Source organism: Tenrec ecaudatus, chromosome 4 (assembly GCF_050624435.1).
Source record: "Tenrec ecaudatus isolate mTenEca1 chromosome 4, mTenEca1.hap1, whole genome shotgun sequence".
Classification (NCBI taxonomy): domain Eukaryota; kingdom Metazoa; phylum Chordata; class Mammalia; order Afrosoricida; family Tenrecidae; genus Tenrec; species Tenrec ecaudatus.
Genome location: NC_134533.1, coordinates 172,636,570 through 172,659,596, shown reverse-complemented (window position 1 = coordinate 172,659,596; position 23,027 = coordinate 172,636,570). Strand labels below are relative to the sequence as shown.

Sequence of the window (23,027 nt, the reverse complement as noted above, 5' to 3'; positions counted from 1 at the left end):
GACTTACGGAGACCCAGTGGGGCAGGGTAGAGCTATCCCTGTTGATTGATTGCTGAGACTTTAACCTTTTAAGGGAGTAGAAAGCCTCATCTTTCTCCCACAGAGCAGTGGGTGGTCTGGAGCAGCTGACCCTGCTGTTAGCTGCCCAGTGCATTACAAAAATAGGCCCCCAGGGCTCCTTTCAGGATGGCTAGTGAAGTGGAATTGTTTCCCCACCCCTTCCTGGGGCACCTGTAAGGAAGCGCTGGAAGGAGAAGTTACTAGAACTTCACAGCTGAAGTCTCCTTCAACTGGAGAACGGGAATGAGTCAAAGCCCACTGGGAGGAGAGAGCAGAGCCAGAGTCGATGCCAGAGAGCATGTGCCCCGGCGGCGGCAGGGGGTGGGGGCCTGGAGAACCAGCTGGGGGCATTACTAGACATGACATCACTCGATGGGGGTGGACTCAGGCTGCAAGGAGGCAAACCTGGAGAAGCAAAGTGTGCTGTTGGGAGCAGGCCCGAGTCAGACCCGGCACTCTCCCCGGGCGGGTGGGCGGGATTGGCCGGCAGGAGGGGCTGCTGCCAGCCTGAGTTGGAATAGACCAGACAGCAGCAGGTCTGGTTTTTGGAGGTGTGGGTTTGCCGGCTCACATCATGCTGACTCAGGCGGCCCACCCTCCTGGGGTCCCCCAGCCAGCCCTGCTCTGAGTGATGGAGCAGAGCACTGAGGGGCTGCCTCCATTCTAGTCGGCGCCTGCCCCCACCCCTACCCCCCAGGGCTGCCTCCCTGAGCTGGAGGTGGGAGCGGTTCAAACCACAGGCCAGGCGCACTCCGCGCTTCCAAAGCTGCCCACCTCCTCTGGCTCGGGCACGATTCCACAGGCTGAGGGGCCTCATGGCTGTCATCTCAAAGAGGGAGCCAGATGTGGAGGGGACTGCTTCGTGGGTAATTTAAAATGTCAAAACAAATCGTCAAGGAGCCGGTCTCAAGTAGGCCGATCCCAGACGATTGCGCTTGGTGACTGGGGAGCGTCCCCTGGGCCTGGGGTTGCCTGTTTTCACAGTGAGGAGATGGACACTCATAGGGGAGTGTGGGGTGAGCCGGGCAGAGGCAGCCTCTGCTCTGCTCGGATTCTGTCACCTCGGAAGGGCTGGCCCTCCTCTAGGCCGGGAGGGGGGAGCCCTAATGGTGTAATGGTTGCCCATAGGGCTGCGATCCACAAGGTCAGCAGTTCAAAACCTCCAGCTTCTCCCAGGGAAGAAGACCAGACTTTCTACTCCCCATAAAGAGTTGCAATCCCTGAGACCCACAGGGGCAGTTCCCTGTCCTACAGGGTACTCGAGGACAGTGAGTGACTGAGGGAGGTTAGGGGGCAGCCCCTGGGTGGTGCCAAAAGACCACCTAGGTGTACCCTAGATTAGAAGAGAGGCCTGGTGACCCCAGAACAACCATTGAATACCTGTGGAGCACAGCCCTGCTCGGACCCACCAGGTCACCAGGTGCTGGGCATGTCGGGCGTGGGATGGACTGGGCCTCTAAGGAACTGAAGTTGAAACTTGAGAAGCTCTGACCCGGTGCTTGGCCCACACTGAAGGCCGGTTCCTTTCCCTCTTTCTGCTCTTAAAAATGACTTTTTTGGGACTTTCCCAGAAGCAGATCCTGCGTGGAACATGCATTTACCACCAGTCAGGCGGTGAGGGGGGGGGCGTCTGATGAGGGTCGTTCCATTGCAGAGTTACCCCAGCGGGCAGTGTCACGGGGAGCTGGGGGGCTCTGCGCAGGGTAGGATACACCTGGGCGTCAGCTCGCCCAGAGTCAAGGAAGCCAGGGCCCTGCACTGACTGAGGGCTACTTCGGGGACACTAGTTCCGGGCACACCTGACCAGCCTTGTGTGTGCTGGAGCCATTGAGGAAGCCCTGGGAGGGTGAGGCACCTGTTGGCCATGACACTTGAGCTGGAGAGTGCAGAGGGGGCGGCAGTGAGCATCTCTCTGCTTTGCCTCCTGTGTTCTTACATGCTCACCCCAGGCAAGATAGTCCAGCCCTACTGCTCTCCCCATGAGCCCCTCCTTGAGGGAGGGCGGGAGGGCATGGGCTGCAGAGGAGACCACGAGCAGGAGTTGGTCCTGTTGCTCCCACCCCAGTGGGTGTGCAACCCTTGTCCAGGCCCCCCCACCCCCCTGTTTGCTCTGGGAGCCCTTGCCTTCTAAAGGATACTTCCTGGGCTTGGCTCCTCCTGGTGACCAGCCTGCCTTTGGAAATCAGCTGTTGGCCGAAAGAAACAAGTTGGGGCAGACTTACCCCGGCTGACCAGAAATCGGCCAGCGCTGGCACAGACCCCGAGGATGGCAGAGGCCCAGGAAAGCCATTAGGTGCTGTAAAAATTCACTCCTGGGCAGTGGGACTGTGTCTGTCCCTCTCTCCTCATTCATGCCCCCCCCCCCCCCCCCCGGTGGTTAATCCCTTTGAAGTTACTAAAAGCCAGAGTCATCTCTGCCTCTGGCTTCACAGGCAGAGGCCTGGGCAGGAGCAGTGCTGGTGCAAGAACACGAACAACCCCCCCCCCCCCAGCCTGAGAGGCTGGTCTAGGGACGGGGTCACCTGTAGCTCAATAGCTTGGCAAGTTCGTGGGGGAGGGGAGGTGGGGGTGAGGGAAGGTTCTCATACTATCACTTGTAACAGCACTTTCCCCTTGGGTTCAAAAAGCGCTGTGGAGGGACTGGTCTCTGGAATGCTCTTCTGTGGCTGAGAAAAGCAATGATCTGGGCCTGCTGATGCTAAAGTCATCTTCCTAGTAAAACTCACGGTTAGGCATTTCCTAACCTTTCAGGGATATGCAGGGGACCAGATACATTCTACCTGTGGCTTTGTGTCTTCAAGTCCCAGTAGGCACTGCCGCCTGGCATTGCATATCAGGTCCAGGTGAGGTATGTCTCTCTCAGGAGTGACTCTTCCCCCAGGTCCTGGGGGGGGTGTGTGTGTGTGGTGTCACAATTTTGATAAAGCCATTGCCTTCAGATCACTGTGGCCTCATGGCGACTCCCTGACAGTGTGACAGCTGTCGGGTTTTCAATGGTTGGATTTTGGGGGACACAGTGCCAGGCCTTTCTTATGGGCACCACTGGGGGTTCTCCAATCTCCAACCTCATTGGCTTGGAACTGGGATTATGAATAGTCTCAGAGACTCCTGCTGAAATAATAGCCAAAAAAGCCAAGCCTGTTGCCAGTGAGTAGATTTGGATCCATGACCCCATATGACACAGAGTAGAACTCCGGAGAACATTTAAGCTTACCAGCTTTGTGGGAGTCACTATGTGGATTTGAACCACTAACCTATAGGTCAGTCACCCAGCTCGAACCCTTTGTGCTACCCGGGGACTTGCTGAAATAAGAAACATGATAGAGTGCCCGATGCCCAGAAGTACGTTCAACTTCAGCCTTCGTCTGTGACTTTCCGTGAGCATCAGCTCCGTGAAGTAGGTGGGCATGGATGGGCAGCAGCCGTGCCTGTCACATAGTGCTTGGCTAACTCTGGAGACGTGCCTGGCCCCGTGACCCCTGTGGCTAGAGAGCCTGACTCAAGATCCAGGAGATGAGTTTAGAATGACCCCAAGGAGTTGCTCCCGGTGTTGGACAGACATTGCTTTACACAAGGTACACAGCTTCTGGCAATATTCTGTGTGCTCATTGTCTTGTCTGCTTCTCGGAACACTAACCTGGGTTGGACCCAGCTAACTTTTGGTGCATGTTTTGGTGGCTTAGTTGATAAGCTATGAAGTTTAATGTCACATTGGCGTGAACCTGGAAGGCAGGTGACCTCGTGGGCTTCTCTGGAGTTTGTGAGCACCTTGGCCACCAAGCTGGGCTGCCTGGGTGGTGAGAACAGCAGCAGTCCCCCTAAGGGGTGGAAGGCCAGGGGTCTCATAAATTGGGGACATGGCCCTGGAGTCTGAGAACCCCTCTCAGGTGGGAGTAGAGGTGGCCTTGTCACCACCTGTCTGTCACTGCTCATGTTTCAACCTCTTGTCTGTTGGCAGGCCTGAATTATGTTCTGACGGCTGATGTGGCCAAGAAGGACAAGGGCCAGCCCCCCAGGGTCTACTTTGTGCTGCTGGGAGAGACCACGGGCCAGGTCGCAGAGAAGCTGCAGCTGGTCCACATGGAGGAGACGTGTCATCACTACGTGGCCCATGTCAAGGTCGGTCCTTTCTTCTGGGTCTTCAGACTTTGACCTTGACAGATGTGTACTGGGACAGGTGGGAACCTCTTTAACCGGGCATTCCCTAGCCTCTGGCTTGCACCGTTTTATTTGACAAGGCGCAGACTATTCTCTGTTCTTTTAAGAGCAGAGTCGGAGAGCTTTGTATTTATTCACGGAGCCAGCCCCAGCCCCTGGTGGGAGCTAGTTTCAGCCTCTGAAGCGAAAGCAGGAAGCCAGCGAAGGCCTCTAGCCTCTATTTTGGGAGGCGTTTTTTCCTCTCTGGCTATGAGGCTTGAGAGTCTTCTTAGAGGAGTATCCCAGAAGCGCTTTTCCCGGGGATGTGGTGGTGCTTGATCATACTGTACCTGATGCTTTCCCCAGTGGTCTGCTACATGTTTTAAAATGGATTTTCACCCTTGATTACTTTCCGTTTACTTTAAGAGTTCAGTCCTCTCCCCTGCCTGGCCTAAGTACGTTTTCGAATATCTTTCGCCTCTGGAGATTGGTTCTTAAATGCACTTGGCTGCGAATTTAGGTCAGCTTTGATTAGCCAGAGAGTGGCCTCTGCACAGGCGGGCACCCGTCTGCTGAGAGTCCCTGCCTGGGGTGGTGAGAATGCCAGCCGCTGACCCAGCAAGGAAGAACCTGTGTGGGCCATGCCACGTGGAGGGTGGGAGGCAGGCAGGCTGTGCCCGTATGTGCGTCTCCGTTTCTGCATCTCTGAAAGGGATCTCCACTTTGAGAGGTGGTCAGAGAATCCCATTCCACAATGCATATAGCACGAGGAAGCTCGCACGGTTCTGACATACCTAGCAGCAGCCACTCCGTAAGACGAGTGTTAGGTTGGGCCACGTGTAATTGCCAATATTCTAACATGTTTGACTAAGGAAAATGGCCATTTCATATAGTTGAACGTAATGGGATTAGCCAGTGGATCTCTGGCTGTTGGCAGAAATAGTCCGCAGATTGGAAATGAAGTATCGTTCTATTATGGGCTTGTTAGTGACTCAAGTAAGAGACCTAACAGCTGCTGCTGTGTGCTTCTGGGAGGCACAAAGAGAAATGCCCACACATCTGCGGGCACTTGGCCTGGCTGGCCTGAGATGATTTCAAGTGAGGCTGGGTCTCCCGCCAGGACGCGTGCTGGGGCTTGCCTGGCCCAGCAGCTGCCACGAGGCCCCAGGTGAAGGCCATTTATAAAGTTGCTAGTGCTCGTGTGAAGGCCCCCAGCCACTCACCACTCCAGGTCTTAGATGACGGCTTGTGGGTGCTCAGCACAGGCTCGCTTGTAAACATCCCCAGACCTTTCCAGACTTGCTGGGGACAGAGCGTCTTCCTTTGGGCCTTCTCCCACTCCCGTCTGTGCTACAAATGTGTCCCTTGAGACCACGTGGCAACCTTGGCCAAGAAGTTGCCCTGTGCTCCTTGTTGACTGTGAGAGAAGACTGCAGGGTCTGCAGGCCTTTGCTCAGTGCACAAGCGGAACAGGGCTGAGGGACAGGCCAGAGACTGGGCTGTGTCCGTTGTGGCCCCTATGGGTCACCTGAGGAAGAGCAGGGCTGCCTAAGCAGCCAGTGCTACTATGTACCCTGATAGCAGATAAAACTATAGGCCTCTCTGTTGGTGTAGTGGTTATGTATTGGGCTTTTAACTATGAGGTTTGCAGTTTGAAACCACCAGCCACTCCTTGGGAGAAAGACTCTCAGAAACCTGTAGGGGCAGTTCTCCTCTGCCCTGTAGTCGCATGAACTCAATGGCAGCAAGGTTTTTTTTTTTCTTTTTAAGTTAAATTAGAATTTCAGAGAAGCAACTAGAAGTTTTGTTAGAACAGTTCTGGCCTGTGTGAGCCAGAATACCTCAGGGCTGTCATGTTTTCCTCCTGTGACAGGGCACTGTCTCACGACTTTTCAGTCTCCCTTCTCGTGGATGATCCTTAAGTTCTCCTGTTCTGACAGACTCCCCCACTCTTCCATCATTTCTCTAGGTACAGTCCTGCTGGTGCACGTCTCCGGAGGCATCCTTGCTCTGGGGTGGTCCGAGGAGTGTGGCAGCAGAGGGCAGGACTCAGGGCAGGACGCCCAGTGTGGGCTTAGGGTGAGCAGGAGATCAGGCCTGGACTTAGCACAAGTGAGAGACAGTTGGCCATTTCCTCGTGCAAAGAGGTGGCAGCTTCTGCGACCTTAGCATCAATGAGGCAGTGTCCCTGTTAGTATCGAGGTAAGATACTTGGTAACCTGTGCTATCTTGTTGGGTGCCTTCCCATCTGTTACTGACTCTCCTACACCGTCCATCCTCACAGAAGGGCTTGGCTGCTAATCAAAAGATTGGCGGTTCAAACCCACCCAGAGGATGCACAGGAGAAGCCCGGGACCATCTGCTCTTTCTGACCATGTGATGAGGAGAACCACCCCTTGGGTGTCTAGGCTGTAACCTTGACACCAGCAAGTGGCCAGGTCTTTGATTCCATGCAGCCCGGAGAGCCTGCTGCTTAGAAGTGGGGCACTTGGCCATTAGGCCACCAGGGCTCCTTTTGAGACTCACGGCGCCTGGAGACAGAAGGACAGTCCTGCTTGGTAAGGTGGAGGGGCATCAGGAAAATGGATAGGCGCAGCGGGGCAGTAATTGGCTCCAATATGAAGCAGGCACAGGACCGGGCAGTGTTTCATTCTCTTGTGTGTGGTGTCGCTGTGGATCGGGACTGACCTGACAGTACCTCACAACAACTCCTACAGGGAGAGTCTCTTTCCTGGTAGTCTTGTGTGGGCTGTGTCAGAGGACCTGCGTGGGGCGATGGCTGAGCCGGTCCTCAATTGGGCCCAGCTGGGGCTCCCTCAGTGGCTGAGGCGGGCAGCCCGGATGGGGGTGGGGGTGGCCCCGGCTGGCTCCTGGGAGCAGGGCTGAGGGCCTGGGAGCTGCTAGCCAGGACAGTTTATAAAAGCACAGTGTCTACGCCACCAGGGCGATTTCTCCTTAGGACCTGGCTTGCCTTCCTTTATAGACAAGTCAGAGAAGATAAATAAAAGTGGGCTGGCTTATCGAGCACCATATGGCTTGCAGACAGGGCAGGCACTGAGGGGCGGGGTAAGCTTTGTTTAGGCTATCTTTAGGTCTTTTTCTTTAAGCCCAGTCCAATCGCCCCCACCCCCCTTTTCCCTAGAAGTTTTCAGCCCATATATGGCAATATGTATCTATATCGTAAAAGACTGCTTGGGCTCACACCTGCCTCCGGGGCTAGATATGACGCATACAGGACTCCATTCCACTCCCAGCCTCCAAGACCGGGGCCTCCAGGGGTACAGCTTTGTGATAAGCCACAGCCTCTCGGGGTGCCGTGTAAACCTTGCTGTGGCCAGTAGAGAGGAGGCAGCCTTGGCTGCTTCCTTAGCCTCTTTGCCTCAAACTTGACCCCCCTCCCAAATCAGGCCAATGCTGGGGGTTGCTCCCTTCTCCCAGGACCGTGGTTTGGAGACCTCTGGTCATAGGTGAGTCCAGGCAGCTCCATCTAGGCCAGAAGGTCCACTGTACCTGCCTTGCAGTTCACCGCCGCAGCACGTGTGCCCTGGGCTCTGGTCAGGCCCATGGTCTTCTCTGCTGGCTTCTTGTGTTGTCGGGAGGCCCGGTTTTGGTCCTGTCCATTACAGCCGTGTGCCGCCTGTGTGGTGTCGGCAAGTGTTTTGACTTCACCCCACACCTCCTGTGGTCTTTTATTTGACATTTACCATGATATCAATAGACCTTTTCCCTCACATAAACGAATTTAAAGCAGGGATTTTTATGCTCCGTTGGAAAAAGAAACCAAATGGTCGTGTGCCAAAACCAGAAAGTAAGTCTAAAAATAAAATTATCAGAGACACAACAGTGTCCGCAGACTCTCGCTGGATGCTCTCCCCATGTCATGTAAAGGGTGCTGTGGAGTGTTGGGGATGCGTTCAGGGCACCCAGGTACCACACTGGGGCTCCCTCTGGAGGCTGGCAGGACTGATAGGGGCTTGATCATGGATAGCTTTCCAAAGAGGATGGAGATTGGGTGCCATGGGAAACCATCTCATGATGGTGCTCAGCTTGAATTGGCGGGTGCACTCCTCACTCCATTGTGGTGAGCCTGGTGGCACGATGGTTAAGGGTTTGCCTGCTAACCAAGAGGTTGCTGGTTCAACACTCCTCAATAGCACCAAGAGCAAGACCTTGTAATCTGCTCTCATAAAGTTTACAGCCAAGAAAAACCCCTTGAAGCCATTCTGCACTGTGACACGGGGTCACTCCGAGTTAAATTCGACTCCACAGTGCCCACCAGGCCACCCCACCATGCCTGCAGACAATTCTAGCTGCTCTTCAGGACTCAGCCAGTCCGCGGGTATTGGATGTCCTCAGTGTCCTAGCCCCGGGGGAGGCTGCCACCAACTTGTTCTTTCTGTCTCTTGGAGCTCACTGTATGCTGTTCAACTCCTGATTGGAGGAAGCTGAAACCCAAAACAACAGAAATCCATTGCCATTGCGTTGCTGCCGACACACAGTGAGTTCTATATAACACAGAGGGCTGAGCTCCATCGGGCTGCCCTGCCTGTATGTCTCTTCCATGACAAACCCTTCAGGTAGTAGAGGAGTGCCAATGGTTTATGCCAACAGGGACTAGCCTGGGTGAGGTCCATACTAGGCCAAGCCTAGCTTGTCAGACTGGACCTTGTTGAAGGGACTGATTCTGTCAGCTGGACTGTGCGGTCCCTGAGGGCTTCCTGCTCTGTGGACCTGCTGAGGGGGAGTGACTGACAGCATGAGGCAATGGAGAAGCAATTGGTTAACACATGGCGTGTGCTAAAATCTAAACCCAAGCATGCCCATGACTGCGACTTTTATGTGCTTTCTTCACCTGGTGACCTCAGGGCCTCACCTCGGATACTTGACAGTACCTTGAGAAAACTGGCCCCTTCTGAGAACAGGTGTTTTGGGGCAAAAGAGTGCCTCTTCAGGAGCCGGAAGGCCATGGTGTCTGTTTTGAGTCCAATACAGGTAGAAGCCCAGGCAGCTGAGTAAGGGGTCCGTGACAAAAGTCATTCCCTAAGGTGAGGACCTGTGACACTTCTGGAGAGAGGCCTTCAGATAAGTTCTGCCGAGCAGACGCAGGTGCCAAGCAGCACCCCCCTCCGAAACCCCCCATGAGGATCCACACTGGACAAGGGACTAGGGGGACGTTGGCTTCTCCGAGCAGCTCCAGATATTCATGAGACGGTTCTTTCAAGTTCCTGGAAGAATTTTTTCAAGCGACTTCTAGTGGTAAGTTACTGCAGCCCCTTCACTGTTGGGGAGGACAGGCGCTCTTCCTGGCAAAGGACAGGATCGCACAGGTCACCAGTCTTTGCTGAGGTCTCTCACTGGGCTCTGCCCAGGCCTTTATTTCATTTCCATTTGCCCGCCCGGCAAAGGGCTTCCGTCGAGAGGACACCTGCTTCCCGCCCAGAGAGTGCTGTATATGTATATTCGCAAAGCGTCTGCACCTACTGGGAACCACCTTCCAGGGCTGCTGCTTGATTACGTTAGGGAAGCTGGGAGTTACAGAAGGCAGCATCTCACTGCCGCTGCCATCCAGTCGATTCCAACTCTTTGGAGTAAGCGAGCCATCTGAGTGAAGAGAAATGTAAGGAAACCTCCAGAGCTTCCTCTTTCACATGGAAATCTACATGCCAAACCTCCCGGGCACCTTGATCATCTAGAGGAAAACCTGGAAAAACCACGGGATGTGGGGGTGGTGGGATGAAAAAAGTAGTATATGCACATTGCACATTGTTAAAAAGATTTAAAGTGTATTGAAAGATACCCAAGGAGGGTTTCCATTCAAATACTCCCTCAATGCAAGAACACTTTGTTCTATTAACCTGGCATTCCATGATGCTCACCTTCCCGACACGATCGCCGAAGACAAAGTGGATGCAAAAGCAAATGTGGCGAAGAAAGCTGATGGCGCCCGGCTATCAAAAGATACAGCATCTGGGGTCTTACAGGCTTGAAGATAAATAAGCGGCCATCTAGCTGAGAAGCAACAAAGCCCACATGGAGGAAGGACACCAGCCTGTGTGGTCATGAGGTTCAGACATCAAAGAACAAAAAATCCTATCACTGTGAATGAGGGGAGTGCAGAGTGGGGACCCAAAGCTTATCTGTAGGCAACTGGACATCCCTTTACAGAAGGGTCATGGGGGAGGAGACGAGCCAGTCAGGGTGCAGTATAGCAATGATGAAACATACAACTTTCCTCTAGTTCTTTAATGCTTCCTCCCGCCACTCCCCTCCCACCCCCCACTCTCATGATCCCAATTCTACCTTACAAATCTGGCTAGACCAGAGGATGTACACTGGTACAGATAGGTACTCGGAACACAGGGACAGATGAACCCCTCAGGACCAGTGGCGATACTGGGAGTGGTGATACTGGGAGGGTGGAGGGAAGGTAGAGTAGAAAGGGAAACCGATCACAAGGATCTACATATAACCCCCTCCCTGGGGGACGGACAACAGAAAGGTGGATGAAGGGAGATATCAGACAGTGTAAAACATGATAAAATAATAATACTTTATAAATTATCAAGGGTTCATGAAGGATGGGATTGGGTCAGTAGGGGAAAATGAGCTGATACTAAGGGCTCAAGTAGAAAGCAAATGTTTTGAGAATGAGTGATTATGGCAACAAATGTACAAATGTGCTTGACACAATGGATTATGATGAGAGTTGTACGAGCCCCCAATAAAATTATTTTTTTAAAAGAAAGATACCCAAGGGAATCTTTCATTCATTCCATTCCTGTCTGAAAGTCAGGCAGTGGTTGGTGTCTCTTCGGAGTTTATTAATCAGGAAGACACAGTTGTAGTGTGTACATCACTTCCTGGTGTGCAAAGATGGTGACTATGTGCAGACTGCCGCACACCTTTTCATCTTTCTAAGTCTACCTGTAGAAAGGACACCCAGAATTTTGGTAAATCTGAACAATACAATTAGGCGCTTGTTGAATCGTTTCTGACTCACAGTGACCCTGTATACATACAACCCAACCAATCACTGCGTGGTCCCATGCTAACTTTGTGGTCTTTCCTAGGTTTGAGTTCATGGTTGGAATCACTGTACTAATCCATCTCGTTGAGAGTCTTCCTCTTTTGCATCGACCTTCTACTGGACCAAACATGATGGCCGTTTGTCCTGATCCCATGCCCAAAGTCCAGGAGACAAAGTCTTGCCATCCTTGGTTCTAAGGACAGGCGTTCTGGCTGTACTCCTTCCAAGACAGATTTGTTCTGAAATATTACCTAGCAATAAAATGCACTGGACTACTGTTATGTGCAACAACATGAATGCATCTCAATGGCCCTTGTTAGTGAAAGAACCCTGACATTAAAAAGGCAATACAGTATGATTTCAGGCATGTAACACTGGGAAGGACACAGTCGAGCGGCAGAAAGCAGCCAGTGGTTTCCAGGAGTCAGGGACCGAGGCAGCGAGTGGGAGTTGACCGCCAGGAGGCAGGTAGGAACTTTTTGTGGAGATGACAATATTCTAGATCCCGATTGTGGTGCTACCTGTGCCGCTGTGTGTACGTGTCCATGAGAATGTACGCTAACCTGTTGTATAGGAAACGTCTCGGTGAGCCGAGTGTTTCAACAAGTGCATCTTCTGGAGCTTGTTCCCTGTTGGTGAATGTTCGCGCTCTCTTTTTAAAATAGCTACAAGGCATCCTGCTGAAAAGCGATCCCCTGATTTGTTTAATGTGTCCAGGGAGTCTTTTAAATGTCAGTTCCAGTTCATCTGGATCTTGAAGAATTTTGTCCCCACTTTGCTGTGCATTGTTGGCAGGCAGCCTGCCTTGGGAAGGGGGACAGCCCCTCCTGAGCAGAGGAACTGAACATGAACAAAATGGCCCCTCCTGCTGTGGGCTTCCCCGCCTCACCATGGACCACAGTTGCCTTCCAGTGGATCACAACGCACGGAGGATAGGATGCACAGGATAGAATGGCTCCGTAGGTTTTTCAAGGTCTGTGATCTTTCAAAAGCAGGCACCGGTGGGTGAGTTCGAATCGGCAACCTTCAGTTGAGTGTTTAGCCCTTGGCACCGCCCAGGACACCTTTAACTGCCTTAGATCAGAGTGCCCTGGTTGTGAGTTTGTTAGGACTTCCAGTGGGGCAGCAGGGTGGAGCCCTGGTGGGCCCTGGAATGGCCTGGGGTCCTGTGTTCTCCAGGTGAGCTGCTCACTTAGAAGCAGCGACAGGGGCTCTGAGCCATGCGGTGTCCAAGGAAAACTGGGGAGTCCTTCATTCCTGCATGCAGTTCGCTTTGCTTCTTGGGCAGGTAGCACAGTTGCAGACCTGTTTGCTAAAGGGCTGCTGGAAACAAGGCAGGAGAAGGCTGGGCCATGTGGATTGAATATGGGGAAGCCATTGTAGATTGTACGCGGTGTGATGCGTTTGTGTTGCATGGGTGCCACTAAGGACTGGGCAGTGGGATTGGAGGCCACGCTGGAAATGGACCCACTAAGTTGCTTTGACAGCCTCCTCTGGAAGGGTGCGTGAGCTGGTGCCCCTCATGCCTTGGGGCACTGAGCTCTTTGTTGGGTGGCGTGAAGGACTCTTAGTCTCCTGGGTTCGGCAAAGGGAAGAACAGTAATTCTAAACCAATGGCTCTGCTCACCTCAATCCTTGTGTGAAACTAGATCACTATAAATGAGTAATGCACAGAGCCATGCAACGGAAATCAACATTAAATGATTTTATCAGAAATTTATGTGTACTTTGTATAGCGAGCATTATGGGCGGATTATCGTTTTTAAGAGGCCATTTTCAGTCTGTAGTTACTTCCATTGGGTTTGTCTGTATACTGCTAGTGCTGTTAAAACACCAGTATTCTTTGGAATGATAATTCTTTTGAATAATAATCAGGATACTCGGTAAAGTAGAGGGGCCGCAGAAAAGGAGGGAGACCCTCAATGAGATGGTCGACTCAGGGGCTGCAAATTCGGGCTCAAACACAGGAAGGACTGTGAGGATGGCACAGGCCAGGGCCATGTTTTGTCCTGTTGGTCATGAGTCAATTTTGACTTGATAATACTTAACAACTAATGATAATACTATCCCTTGATAATAGCTCTTATCATTTTGCTTTCATCTTTACTGCGAGTCATGGATATCTAAGTGTGACTATAAAAGATTACAAAGACACCCCTAAAACAAAACACAATGCAACAAGACCAAACCTCAGCTTAGGTATTCCTTATGGGAATGAGTCCCTTCAAAGCACTACGTTCTAGCAGTCCCTCTGGCAGACTTTCCTTTTCCCGAAAGCATTATGAACACCCTTGGGAACAGCACATTCTATCCTCGGAGTTGACTTGTTTTTTGGACTCCGTGTAGCTAGATTTCTCTGGTGATCCTCTCCAGTAGATACTCATGAACGTAGCGGGAAAATGAGGCGAAGAATACGGAAATAGGTAGTCAAGGATGTAGTACATAAACTCCCTTTGAAAGTGATTCTAACAGAAAAATTCCCACAACATTCAGCATCACGGCCGTGGAAGAGCTAAGGTAACCCCCGCACTTCAGGCCAGTCACTGCCAGTCATTCATGTTGCATTGTCTCCCAGCAGGAAACTGCACTGTCCTTAACCCTACCTCGCCCCCGGCCCCCATTTCACAGGTTAGAAGGCAGGCAACCTGCAGAGAAGCCGAGGAACTGCCTTGGTCCTGTAAAGCTCACCCGTGTCCAAGGTGGGCTGGTACCTGTGGCCGCATTTACCACGGCTGACCTTTACTCTCGCCTCCTTCTCAGGGTTCTCCGTTGCCTTGGTGATGTTGTGTTGGCTGTTCCATATTGTGGATTCGCCGGACTAAACACGCATGCCCTCTGTAGTTAGTGATCACCTCTCTCCTCCTCTTCCCTCCCTGGGAGCCACCAAGCGGCGTTTCATTCCGCGCGCGCAGGCTACTTGTGTACTTTTCACTTAATAGTGGTTTCATGCAATGTTTGTCTTGTGATTGACGTATTTCACTCAGCCGAATGGCCCGTGGATTCACGCGTGTCCTGAGAATCTTAGAGGATCCACGATTACTCTTTATCATGGCACAGTAACCCGCTGTATGTTGGTAGCACAGTTTGTGGCTTCAATCATGGGCACGTGGGTTGTTTCCAGTGTTTGGCTATTGTGAGTCACGCCGTAACGAAGGTGGGTGCACGTATGTCTGTTGTGTTACAGTACTTACCGCTCGGGGATTCATAGCTAGGATCGGGATGACTAGATCGTGTTTCTATTTCCAGTTTTGGAGGAAGTGCGTACTGTTTCTATAGTGGCTGTCCTGTCCTGCGGTCTTTCCAGAAGCGTCTTTGCATTTCCGTCTCCTCAGAGCCTCGCTGGCTCTTGTGGCTCTTCATTCTGATAAAGTGACGTCATTTTTGCCAGGGCAAAATGCTTCTCGCTAACAGCTTGTGATCATGAGCCTCTCCTCACGTGTGTGTTAGCTGCCCGCACCCTGCTTCTCGGGTCGAGTGTCTGTGTTCTTTGTCCACTTTAAACTAAATTGTCTGTTGTTGAGGCATTGCGATTGTCTCTAAAGTTTAGAGATTAGGCCCTTGTCAGATACGCTGTTGGCAAAATGCCCCCTGGTGTGTAGGTCTTTTTCTTCCCAGCGAAGCCGTTTGGCGCACGCAGGCGTGCACAGGTCTGCTAAGAAGTGGTGGCAGCACTCAGGCCACGCCTTGAGCTGCACACAGGTATTTGGTTGTTTCTCAAGCCTTGTTACCTTCCTGTTCTCTGGGCTTTTAAGTGGAAGAATAATGGGAAAGTCACATTGTGGGACCAGGGTAATCACTGGACCACGGCTTTCCAGTGTTCCCAGTTGATTTCGAGTCGTTCTGCATTTTGACCGAGTTCATTAGACGGCTCCATCGTTTCCGTTGAAAATAATGCAAGAGATTTCCATTCACTTGGGTCACATTCCTGCCCTCGTTTCCAGGTGTACACCTTGAGATTCTGTTCCCAACCCTGTAGGCACCGAAGAGCAATGAAGAGCCAACGGTTGCGTTGCTTGGGGAGCAGAGAGAGTTGATGAAGGGGAGAGTAATGCTTTCCACAGGACTTATAAACTGTTTAGACTGGCGACTTTTTCTTGGCTCTGGGGACCGAATTTGACCCAGCTCTGAATAATGTGGAATGGACTGTTTCCCAAGCCATTTTCCAGCTCTTTGATTTTCTTGTTTGGTGACTTGGTCAAGTAGGGCCTCAGGACTGCTCCTGCGCTACTTTTACCAATTGCTTTCCTGTCTATCAAGGTGGCCCGAAATCATATTCATATACACACATGTATATACATGCACACATACACATCTATATGTATGTGTGTGTATGTATATATATATATATATATATATACTTCTGCTTGTCCCCTCCACTCCTTCCCAGACAATCAATCAATCTCTAAAGTCATTTGGGGAATGATCTGGCCTAATTAGTGGCATGGTACAAGGTGTGACAGGCCATGAATCATCCTGTGTTATATCTGGTCCACCTCAGAACACTCCCTAGCACTGCCCCAGTCCGGCCTCTCCACCTCCTGGTCACATAGTCTCCAGCTTGGGAAGCAGACCTTTGCTGCCGTCTTCCTCCCCAGGAAAACCTTTGGACCTGAGCCCTGCCCTTCCCAGAGGCCCAGGGTGGCCTCAGGATGAAGATGAATGAATGTGAGAGCGGACTTAGCCAGGGCAGCTCCCTGCAAAAGCAGAGTGACACGACCCCAGCACCTGTGTCTCCGTGACTGGCAGTGGTAGGGCGGAGTGACTTTGAAGCCAGGCCTGAGAACGGAACCTTTTGTCGAGGTGGGATGGGAAGATGGGCAGTAGAGGACAGTAGGAGAGCTCTCCTTTGTGCTGTGCTCCATGTGAAGGTTGGTGTTGATAACGAATCGGTGAGAGGCGATCCCTCCGCCAGGTAAGGGAGGCGGCGCGTCTATTCAGAAAGCCGTTGTTCAGAGGAAGATGTCCAGGTAGCTGAAGATTTCCCGCCGAGCCCTGGTGGTGTATGGCTGTGTGCTGGCCCGCCAACTGCAAGGTCAGTAGTTTGAAACCATCCGCTGCTTCTCCTGCCATAAGGAGTTCCGGTCTCAGAACCCCCGGGCAGTTCTACCCTGTCTCTGAGGGTCGCGGTGGCAGTGAGCTTTGTTCGGGAGGTTTCCCGAGGGCCTGGCTTCCTCGGCTTTCCCTTTCCTTTCATCAGCGCTGTGTAGACACCTGCCGTCAAGGACGCAGACCAGCCCCTGGAGCCTTCCTGCCGAGGAGTCAGCTCGTTGTGCCCATTTCATTAAAGAAAAGCATTGTGTTGGTCAGTTTCCTTAAACAGATCCTCTTCACAGCTCTAGTCTCCAGCCACTTTCTCTGCAAGCATTGGCCAGGTCTGAAGCGGCTGGAAGTAAAACACATCACGATGACACTAGACCAACACGAGTTTGAACTGGAGTAGACATTTGACGACTGGCTCTCTCTCTGTGGACACACACACACACACACACACACACACACACACCAGTAAACATGCATTCATATATATGGATCGACACAGTAGCTGCCACGGTGGACTCATTTACCAAGGAGCCTCAATATGACACGGGACCAGGAGGCATTTTGCTCTATTACATATAAGGTATCTGTGAGTCAGGCCAACTTGATGGCAACCAGCAACTACATGCACACACACGTGCATAAACAAACATCTAGATTTCATACTAAAATATTTTAGCTTAAAATATTAGACTTACAAAGAGTTGCAAGAAGGAAACAAAGAAATCCCTTATATCCTTCACCCAGATTCTCCCAATGTTAATATTTGATCACACTCAGTTTGTCATTCTCTGCCTGTTCATATTTTAAAAACACAACCGAGAGTAAGTTGCAGATAGGACACTCTTACCCATAAATACATCAGTATATGTTTCCTAATCACCGAGACATGCTTCTACATAACCACAGCACGATTATGGAAATCAGGAAATGAACGGATGCCTTCCTGTCCGGAAGCTACAGACTCGTTCAAGTTTTGCCAGCTGTCCCCTTGATGTCCTTCCAGGAAAGGAGAGGCCTGGGTCACATGTGGTGTTTGGTTGTCATGTCTGTTTAGCCTCCCGTCGTTTGCAACACTTGCTTGGCCTCTGTCTTTTATGACCTTGAGGTTTGTGAAGACAAGAAGTCAGCTCTTTTATAGCATATTCTTCAGGATGGGTTTGTCTATGTCATCATAGGTCAATCCTGGGCATAAATTCTCTCTAGCAACACTATGAAATGTTTGTTTTAGCATATGTATGTGTATATACATATACATAATGTACTTGTCTATGCATTATAAAAATGCATATGCATAACTTATGTATGTGTATATTATATATATGCAGAGATGTGTGAATATGTATGTATATATGCATATATATATGAAGGGGCTTTGAAAGTTTGTGGAAATATTGCAATTGCTTTCTTTTTTAAACTTTTTTCCCCCAACAGTTTTATTGGCACGTAGTTTATGTATCATACAATTCAATATTTCAATCATATCAAGAATTGTACAATCATTACTAGATCCATTTTAGAGGATCCCCCCAGCCCCGCCCATGGTTACATCGCCTTTAAAATGAGTTATGCTATCAAAATCCACTCTAGAGATTCCTCCCCTTCCCCCTTCATTATTTACTCCTCAAATTCCTATCACCCCCCACCTCTTTATCCCCTATGTCCCCTTGTATCAGTTATTGTAATTATGCCTCCATTCCTCCTGTGCGTCACCGTTGGGTTTTGCCTTTGCACTGTTATGATTTTATCCTCACCACCTTAGTGCAATTTTGTTTTTTATTGTTTTCTTTGTAAACTTTCATTGTGACTTGGGTGAAGGTGTACAGAATGGATCACTCCTTTTCCCTTCAACAGCGCGCGCGCGCACACACACACACACACACACACACACATGCGCAGTTTCAGCTCATCCATTCCAGTCTCCTCAGTGCATCATCACTGATCCAGCTTCCCCCCCAGTGTGTCCTGTTTCCATTCCCTCTGCTTTCCTCTCCCTCAGTCCTTCGGTAGATGCTGCCCTTTGATCATCAGCGGTTTGCTTTTTCTACCACAGGGGTGAGTTCAGTTCTAGAGGTGGAGGGTGGTGAAGGGACCTAGTCTCAGATGTGTGTGGGAAGTGTCCCAGCAGTCTCTATATGACCAAGAAGCCTAGTCTCTTTTTTATGATTTTGATTTTCACATTTTTGCCCACTCTATCCAGAACCTTCTAAGGTGATCCTTTCCAGAACAGCTGGTCGTGGTGGCTAGGCCCCCCTCTAGATCTTCTGGTTCGGGGTCATGGAAATTGATGTCTATGTGGTCCATCAGTCCATTAGACGGACTGTTTCCATGTGTCTCTCCATTCCTATCACAGGCCAATATTTGCACCTTCGATGGCTGCTCAGCCTGTAAGGCCCCAGTCACGATTCACCAAAGCAGGATGTAGAGCACTGTCTTTGTGGACAACCCCATGCCAGTTGACCTTGGTATCCCCTGAGACTGTGGTCCTGAAGCCCCAGGCCCTGCATGACTCATTCCCTCCAGGAGTAAGATTATGTCAACGAGTTTTCATCACTTTGCCCCTGCATGTTCCTCCACACTCATGGGTATATTTGCAGCAAAGGTAAACATCTTCATACCACTGTTCTCTGTCCAACTTACACAAGTTCCTAGGGGAAAAAATTACATTGTCTTTCAATTCCATTTTTCCAAGCATTTTTTGAAGTCCTCTATAGACATACCACATATATGCGATAGCTATCAATAAAACTTGCAAAATTTTCCATTTAAATGTATGAAGTGGCATTGATTACATTCGCCATCATGTGCTACCATCATCACTATATGGATTTCCCACATCTAGTTCCCAAACAGAAAAGCACACCTCTTCAAGTAGAATTCCCCTTCCTCTAGCCTCTGGGATTAGCAATAAGCTTTGGTCTCTATGCGTTGCCTCTTCTAGATAGTTCATACAAGTGGGATCGCAAGATTTGTCCTTTGGTGACTAAGCCTGCCACTTAGGACAGTGTTTTCCAGGTACATCCATGTCATAACATGTGCCAAGACTGAATTTCTCTCTCGCTTAGCTATGCCACATGGTGTTTATCCAGTCATCTGTTGGTCCCCTTGGCTTCCGCAGAAGCATCAGTTCGGAATTCCATTCAGCTGTCAAAGGTGGAGCCCTGATGGGGCTTAAGCACCTGGCGATGGCATTTTCTCACATAAGGCTTCGGGAAAGTTGCTAGTGGCATGGTCCCGTGGCTCAAGTGTGTGGTTCTCTTAACCTTCCATTTATTCAAGAAGTCTGCTATTCCCCGGGAGCGTCCATTCTGGTGCCAGGAGACAGGCAACAGAGAGCATAAATGATGGTGTGCTAGGAGGCGATGGGAGCTATGGGAGGAGAGAAGGCAAATGGAGTAAGGGGAGGTGGATCTGAAATTGGGAGCAGGGGTGCTGGTGGTCGGGTGCCCTCACTGAAAAGATGAGACTCTAGCAGAGACTAGGAGGAGGGGTGGCGGGGTGGCAAAGCAGGTTCCGGGGAGGTGTTGGGATAGAGTTCTGCCGTGTCTGCTGTGTTTGAGGAAGAGGATGTGGCTGGAGCAGAGGAAGGGGAAGCAGCAGGCAGTGGTGAGAGGCCTGCGTGCTGGCCTTCCCAGGTCAGGGGGAGACTGTGGCTTTTGTTCTGAGTGAGATGGGAGCTCCCTATGTCACTCGCGAGCAGAGCGGTGACATTTCCATGGTCAAAGACCGCCCTCCCCCCTACTCTGTGGTTGTGTCGAAATGGACAGTAGAGAGCGAGGAGATAGAAGCAGGGGAAGGAATGGTTGGGAGATAATTAGGGGAAGAGATAGGTGTAGAAAAGGTGGTGTAGAGAAGGGGTTAATTCTGCATGTCTTTGAAGGTGAAGTGTAGGAAGGATTGCTTGTCAGGTATGAGAGAGACAGAGAAGCTGAAGGTGACCCCGAGGCTCCGTCTGAGCCACTTGAAGGATGAAGCTGTGATTTGAGCTGTCTTCAGTGCAACCACAAACCCTAAGGGCACAGTGGGTAACACATTGGGCCGCTCACTGCAGGGCCAGCCGTTCGAAACCCACCCCCACCCCCCCCCACACACACACCAGCTGCTCCGGGGGAGAAAGATGACTTTCTAGACATGAAATCAAAATAATGATGTATCCTTGATCAAGGATCCACGAGGGTGGGAAGGTGGGGGAGGGAGGGGAAAAAAGAGGAGCTGATACCAAGGGCTCAAGTAGAAAAAGATTGTCTTGGAAATGTTGATGGCAATATGTGTACAAGCGTGCTTAATTCTATTGAATGATGGATTGTTGGAAGAATTGTAAGGGCCCCCAATAAAATGATTAATTTAAAAAGAAAAAGAGGTCCAGCCGCGGCAGCCTGTAAGGGCGGTTGGACCTTGTGCTATAGGATTGCTATGCGCTGGAATTGCCTGGCTGGCAGTGAGTTGAAGTTTGAGCTTCAGTGGAGATGGGGCAGGCGATAGGAGGAGCAGGCTTTGAAGAGATGATTGAGAGTTTGTTGTTAGACTTGCTGAGTTTGAGGAATCCAGTAGACGTGGATGAACCCTGGGGGTGCACTGGGTTATGCCTTGGGCTGCTAACTGCAAGGTTAGCAGTTCGAAACCACCAGCTTCTCTGAGGGAGAAAATTAAGCTTTCTACTCCAGAAAAGAATTGTCTTGGTAACCCACAGGGGTAGTTCCACCCTGCCCTCTACGGTCGCTGTGAATTGGAATGGGGTCGATGGCAGTGAGTTTGGTTTTTGGAGTGTGGAATACATTTGGAAGGGATCCCTGGTGATGCAGTGGTTAAAGTGCCAAGCTGCTAACCAGAACATTGGCAGTGAGAACCCACCAGCGCTCCACAGGAGAAAGATGTGGCAGCCTACTTTTGTTGGGATTCCAGCCTCGGGAGAGCCGTAGGGGCGCATCTGCCCTGTGCTGCGGGGTCCTGATGGGTCAGGACAGTCTCAGTGGTGGTTGATCATGAGACATTGGATGGGGTGTGTGGGTATGAATGAGTCTATAGTTTGAATAGTGGTCTAAGCTGATGGTTCCATTTTGGGAATCATGAGGAAACAGATCACATTCAGAGCCATGATATCCTTAGGGAAGTGAGGGAGATAGGAAAGCGGAGAGGACCAAGAATGGGGGGAGGGGGCGAGCCCCAGCAACACGAGGAACATCTTGTCCTCCTGAGATCACCATGGCCGCCTTTGTGGAGCTCCAGAGCCAATGTCTCTTAGTTCCTACGGTGCGGGCAGAGGGGCAGGAGAAAGGGCTCCCACCAGCTGCTCCCTGCCTCTTTAGAGCTCCTTCTTGAAGTACAGTAAAGCCTGTGGAAGCCAGAACTTGCTCAAGGCTGAAACTTACCAGAGAAGGAAGGGACAAATATTTTCCATTAAAATAAGTGGAAGAACACTCCCAAGATTCCAACCCCGTCCGAGGCAAAATGACCTGCAAGCCCGGGTAGACAAGGCCCTCTCATCGAGTTCCACCCTCGCAGGTCTCGCTCTACCACCTGACTGGTTCCTACTTCCCACTCGTTGACCACCCGTGTCTTCATGCAGTGTGGAAGAGAGCGTTTTCTCTCGGAACCCCTGCAGTAGAGAGAAAGTCCAGGAGGACTTTCTGTGGCGGTGGAGATCAGCTAGCCGTTGTGGTTGGCCACAACCACGTGTGACTTTGGAACACCTGAAATTGCCCTAGTGCCCCCGAGGGGCTGAACGTTTGCTTTACATGTAAACCTAAACCGTCACTTGTGGTCAGCGGCTACTGAAGCTTGGCTCTGAAAGGAGACAGTGGAAGGGAACTAGGTTGTGGACACATCACACCACGTGCCGAAGGGATGAAGTCAAGTAGACCGTTCCATTTTGCAACTCACGGCATCACCGTAATCTGTAAAGATTCAAGGCATGGTACATCGTCTCTGTCGTTGGGAACATTCACACACAGACCTCTGTGTCTACACACAGACCACTCACAGGGGGGGGGGGTGGAGCGTCTTAGAACGAAGGTTGGCTTGTTCCCTTTGAGTTGACCATTCAAAAAAAACCACAGCCTATTCCCTGTTTCCTTCCCAGTGGCGTGAAGCTAGCAAAGAGCAGTAGCAAGGATGGAGGCAGTTGCCGCACACTCTCAGGTTGTAGACACATTATATCTTGCCGTATGCTGGGCCCCTTCCTCCAGGTGCGCTTAGCAGTGCTGCGGGGGGAGATTGCTGTCCCAGCTCAGTGTATGTGAGGCACATGAGCGGCAGCGCTGCCCCGTGCAAGAATGAACCGGGCTGGGCTGGGCTGGGCCTGTCCGAGCTCTGCCGTGTGGTTTTGGACAAGTTGCTTCCCCTTGTGAAGCTTCCGTTTCTCCAGCTGGAAGTGGAGGGACTCAGCGCTTAAAAACCTACAAGCTCTCCTGGCCGCTACTTCGGACTCGTGGTAACCACGTATGTTACGGAGTAGAACCACGCCGTGGGACTTCCTTGACTGGTCTGTATGGAAGCTGTTAGCCAGAGTCTCTCATTCTCACTCACTGACGTAGAGTTGGTTGTGCCTCATGGGGACCCTGAAGGACTGGGTAGAACTACCCCTGTGGGCAGTTCCGAGACTGTCATCCTTTATGAGAGTAGAAAGCCCCATTTGTCTCCCGAGGAGCAGCTGGTGGTTCTGAACTGATGACCTTGTAGTTCATAACTCAATGCGTCACCACTTCCCCACCAGGGCTCCTTCTGGGTGTGTTCAGATCAGCAGCCTGCACCACCCAGTACTGACTTC

The 23,027-nt window shown here is 51.1% G+C and overlaps 1 protein-coding gene across 1 annotated transcript in view; it reads left to right on the top strand.

The window, feature by feature from the left end:
* Positions 1–23,027, top strand: part of ITGA9 (integrin subunit alpha 9) — a 367,262-nt gene that overhangs the window by 100,698 nt on the left and 243,537 nt on the right. The window contains exon 15 of the mRNA XM_075547054.1: positions 4,019–4,179. Coding sequence (XP_075403169.1) covers positions 4,019–4,179 — 161 coding nt within the window. The remainder of the gene's footprint in view (positions 1–4,018; positions 4,180–23,027) is intronic.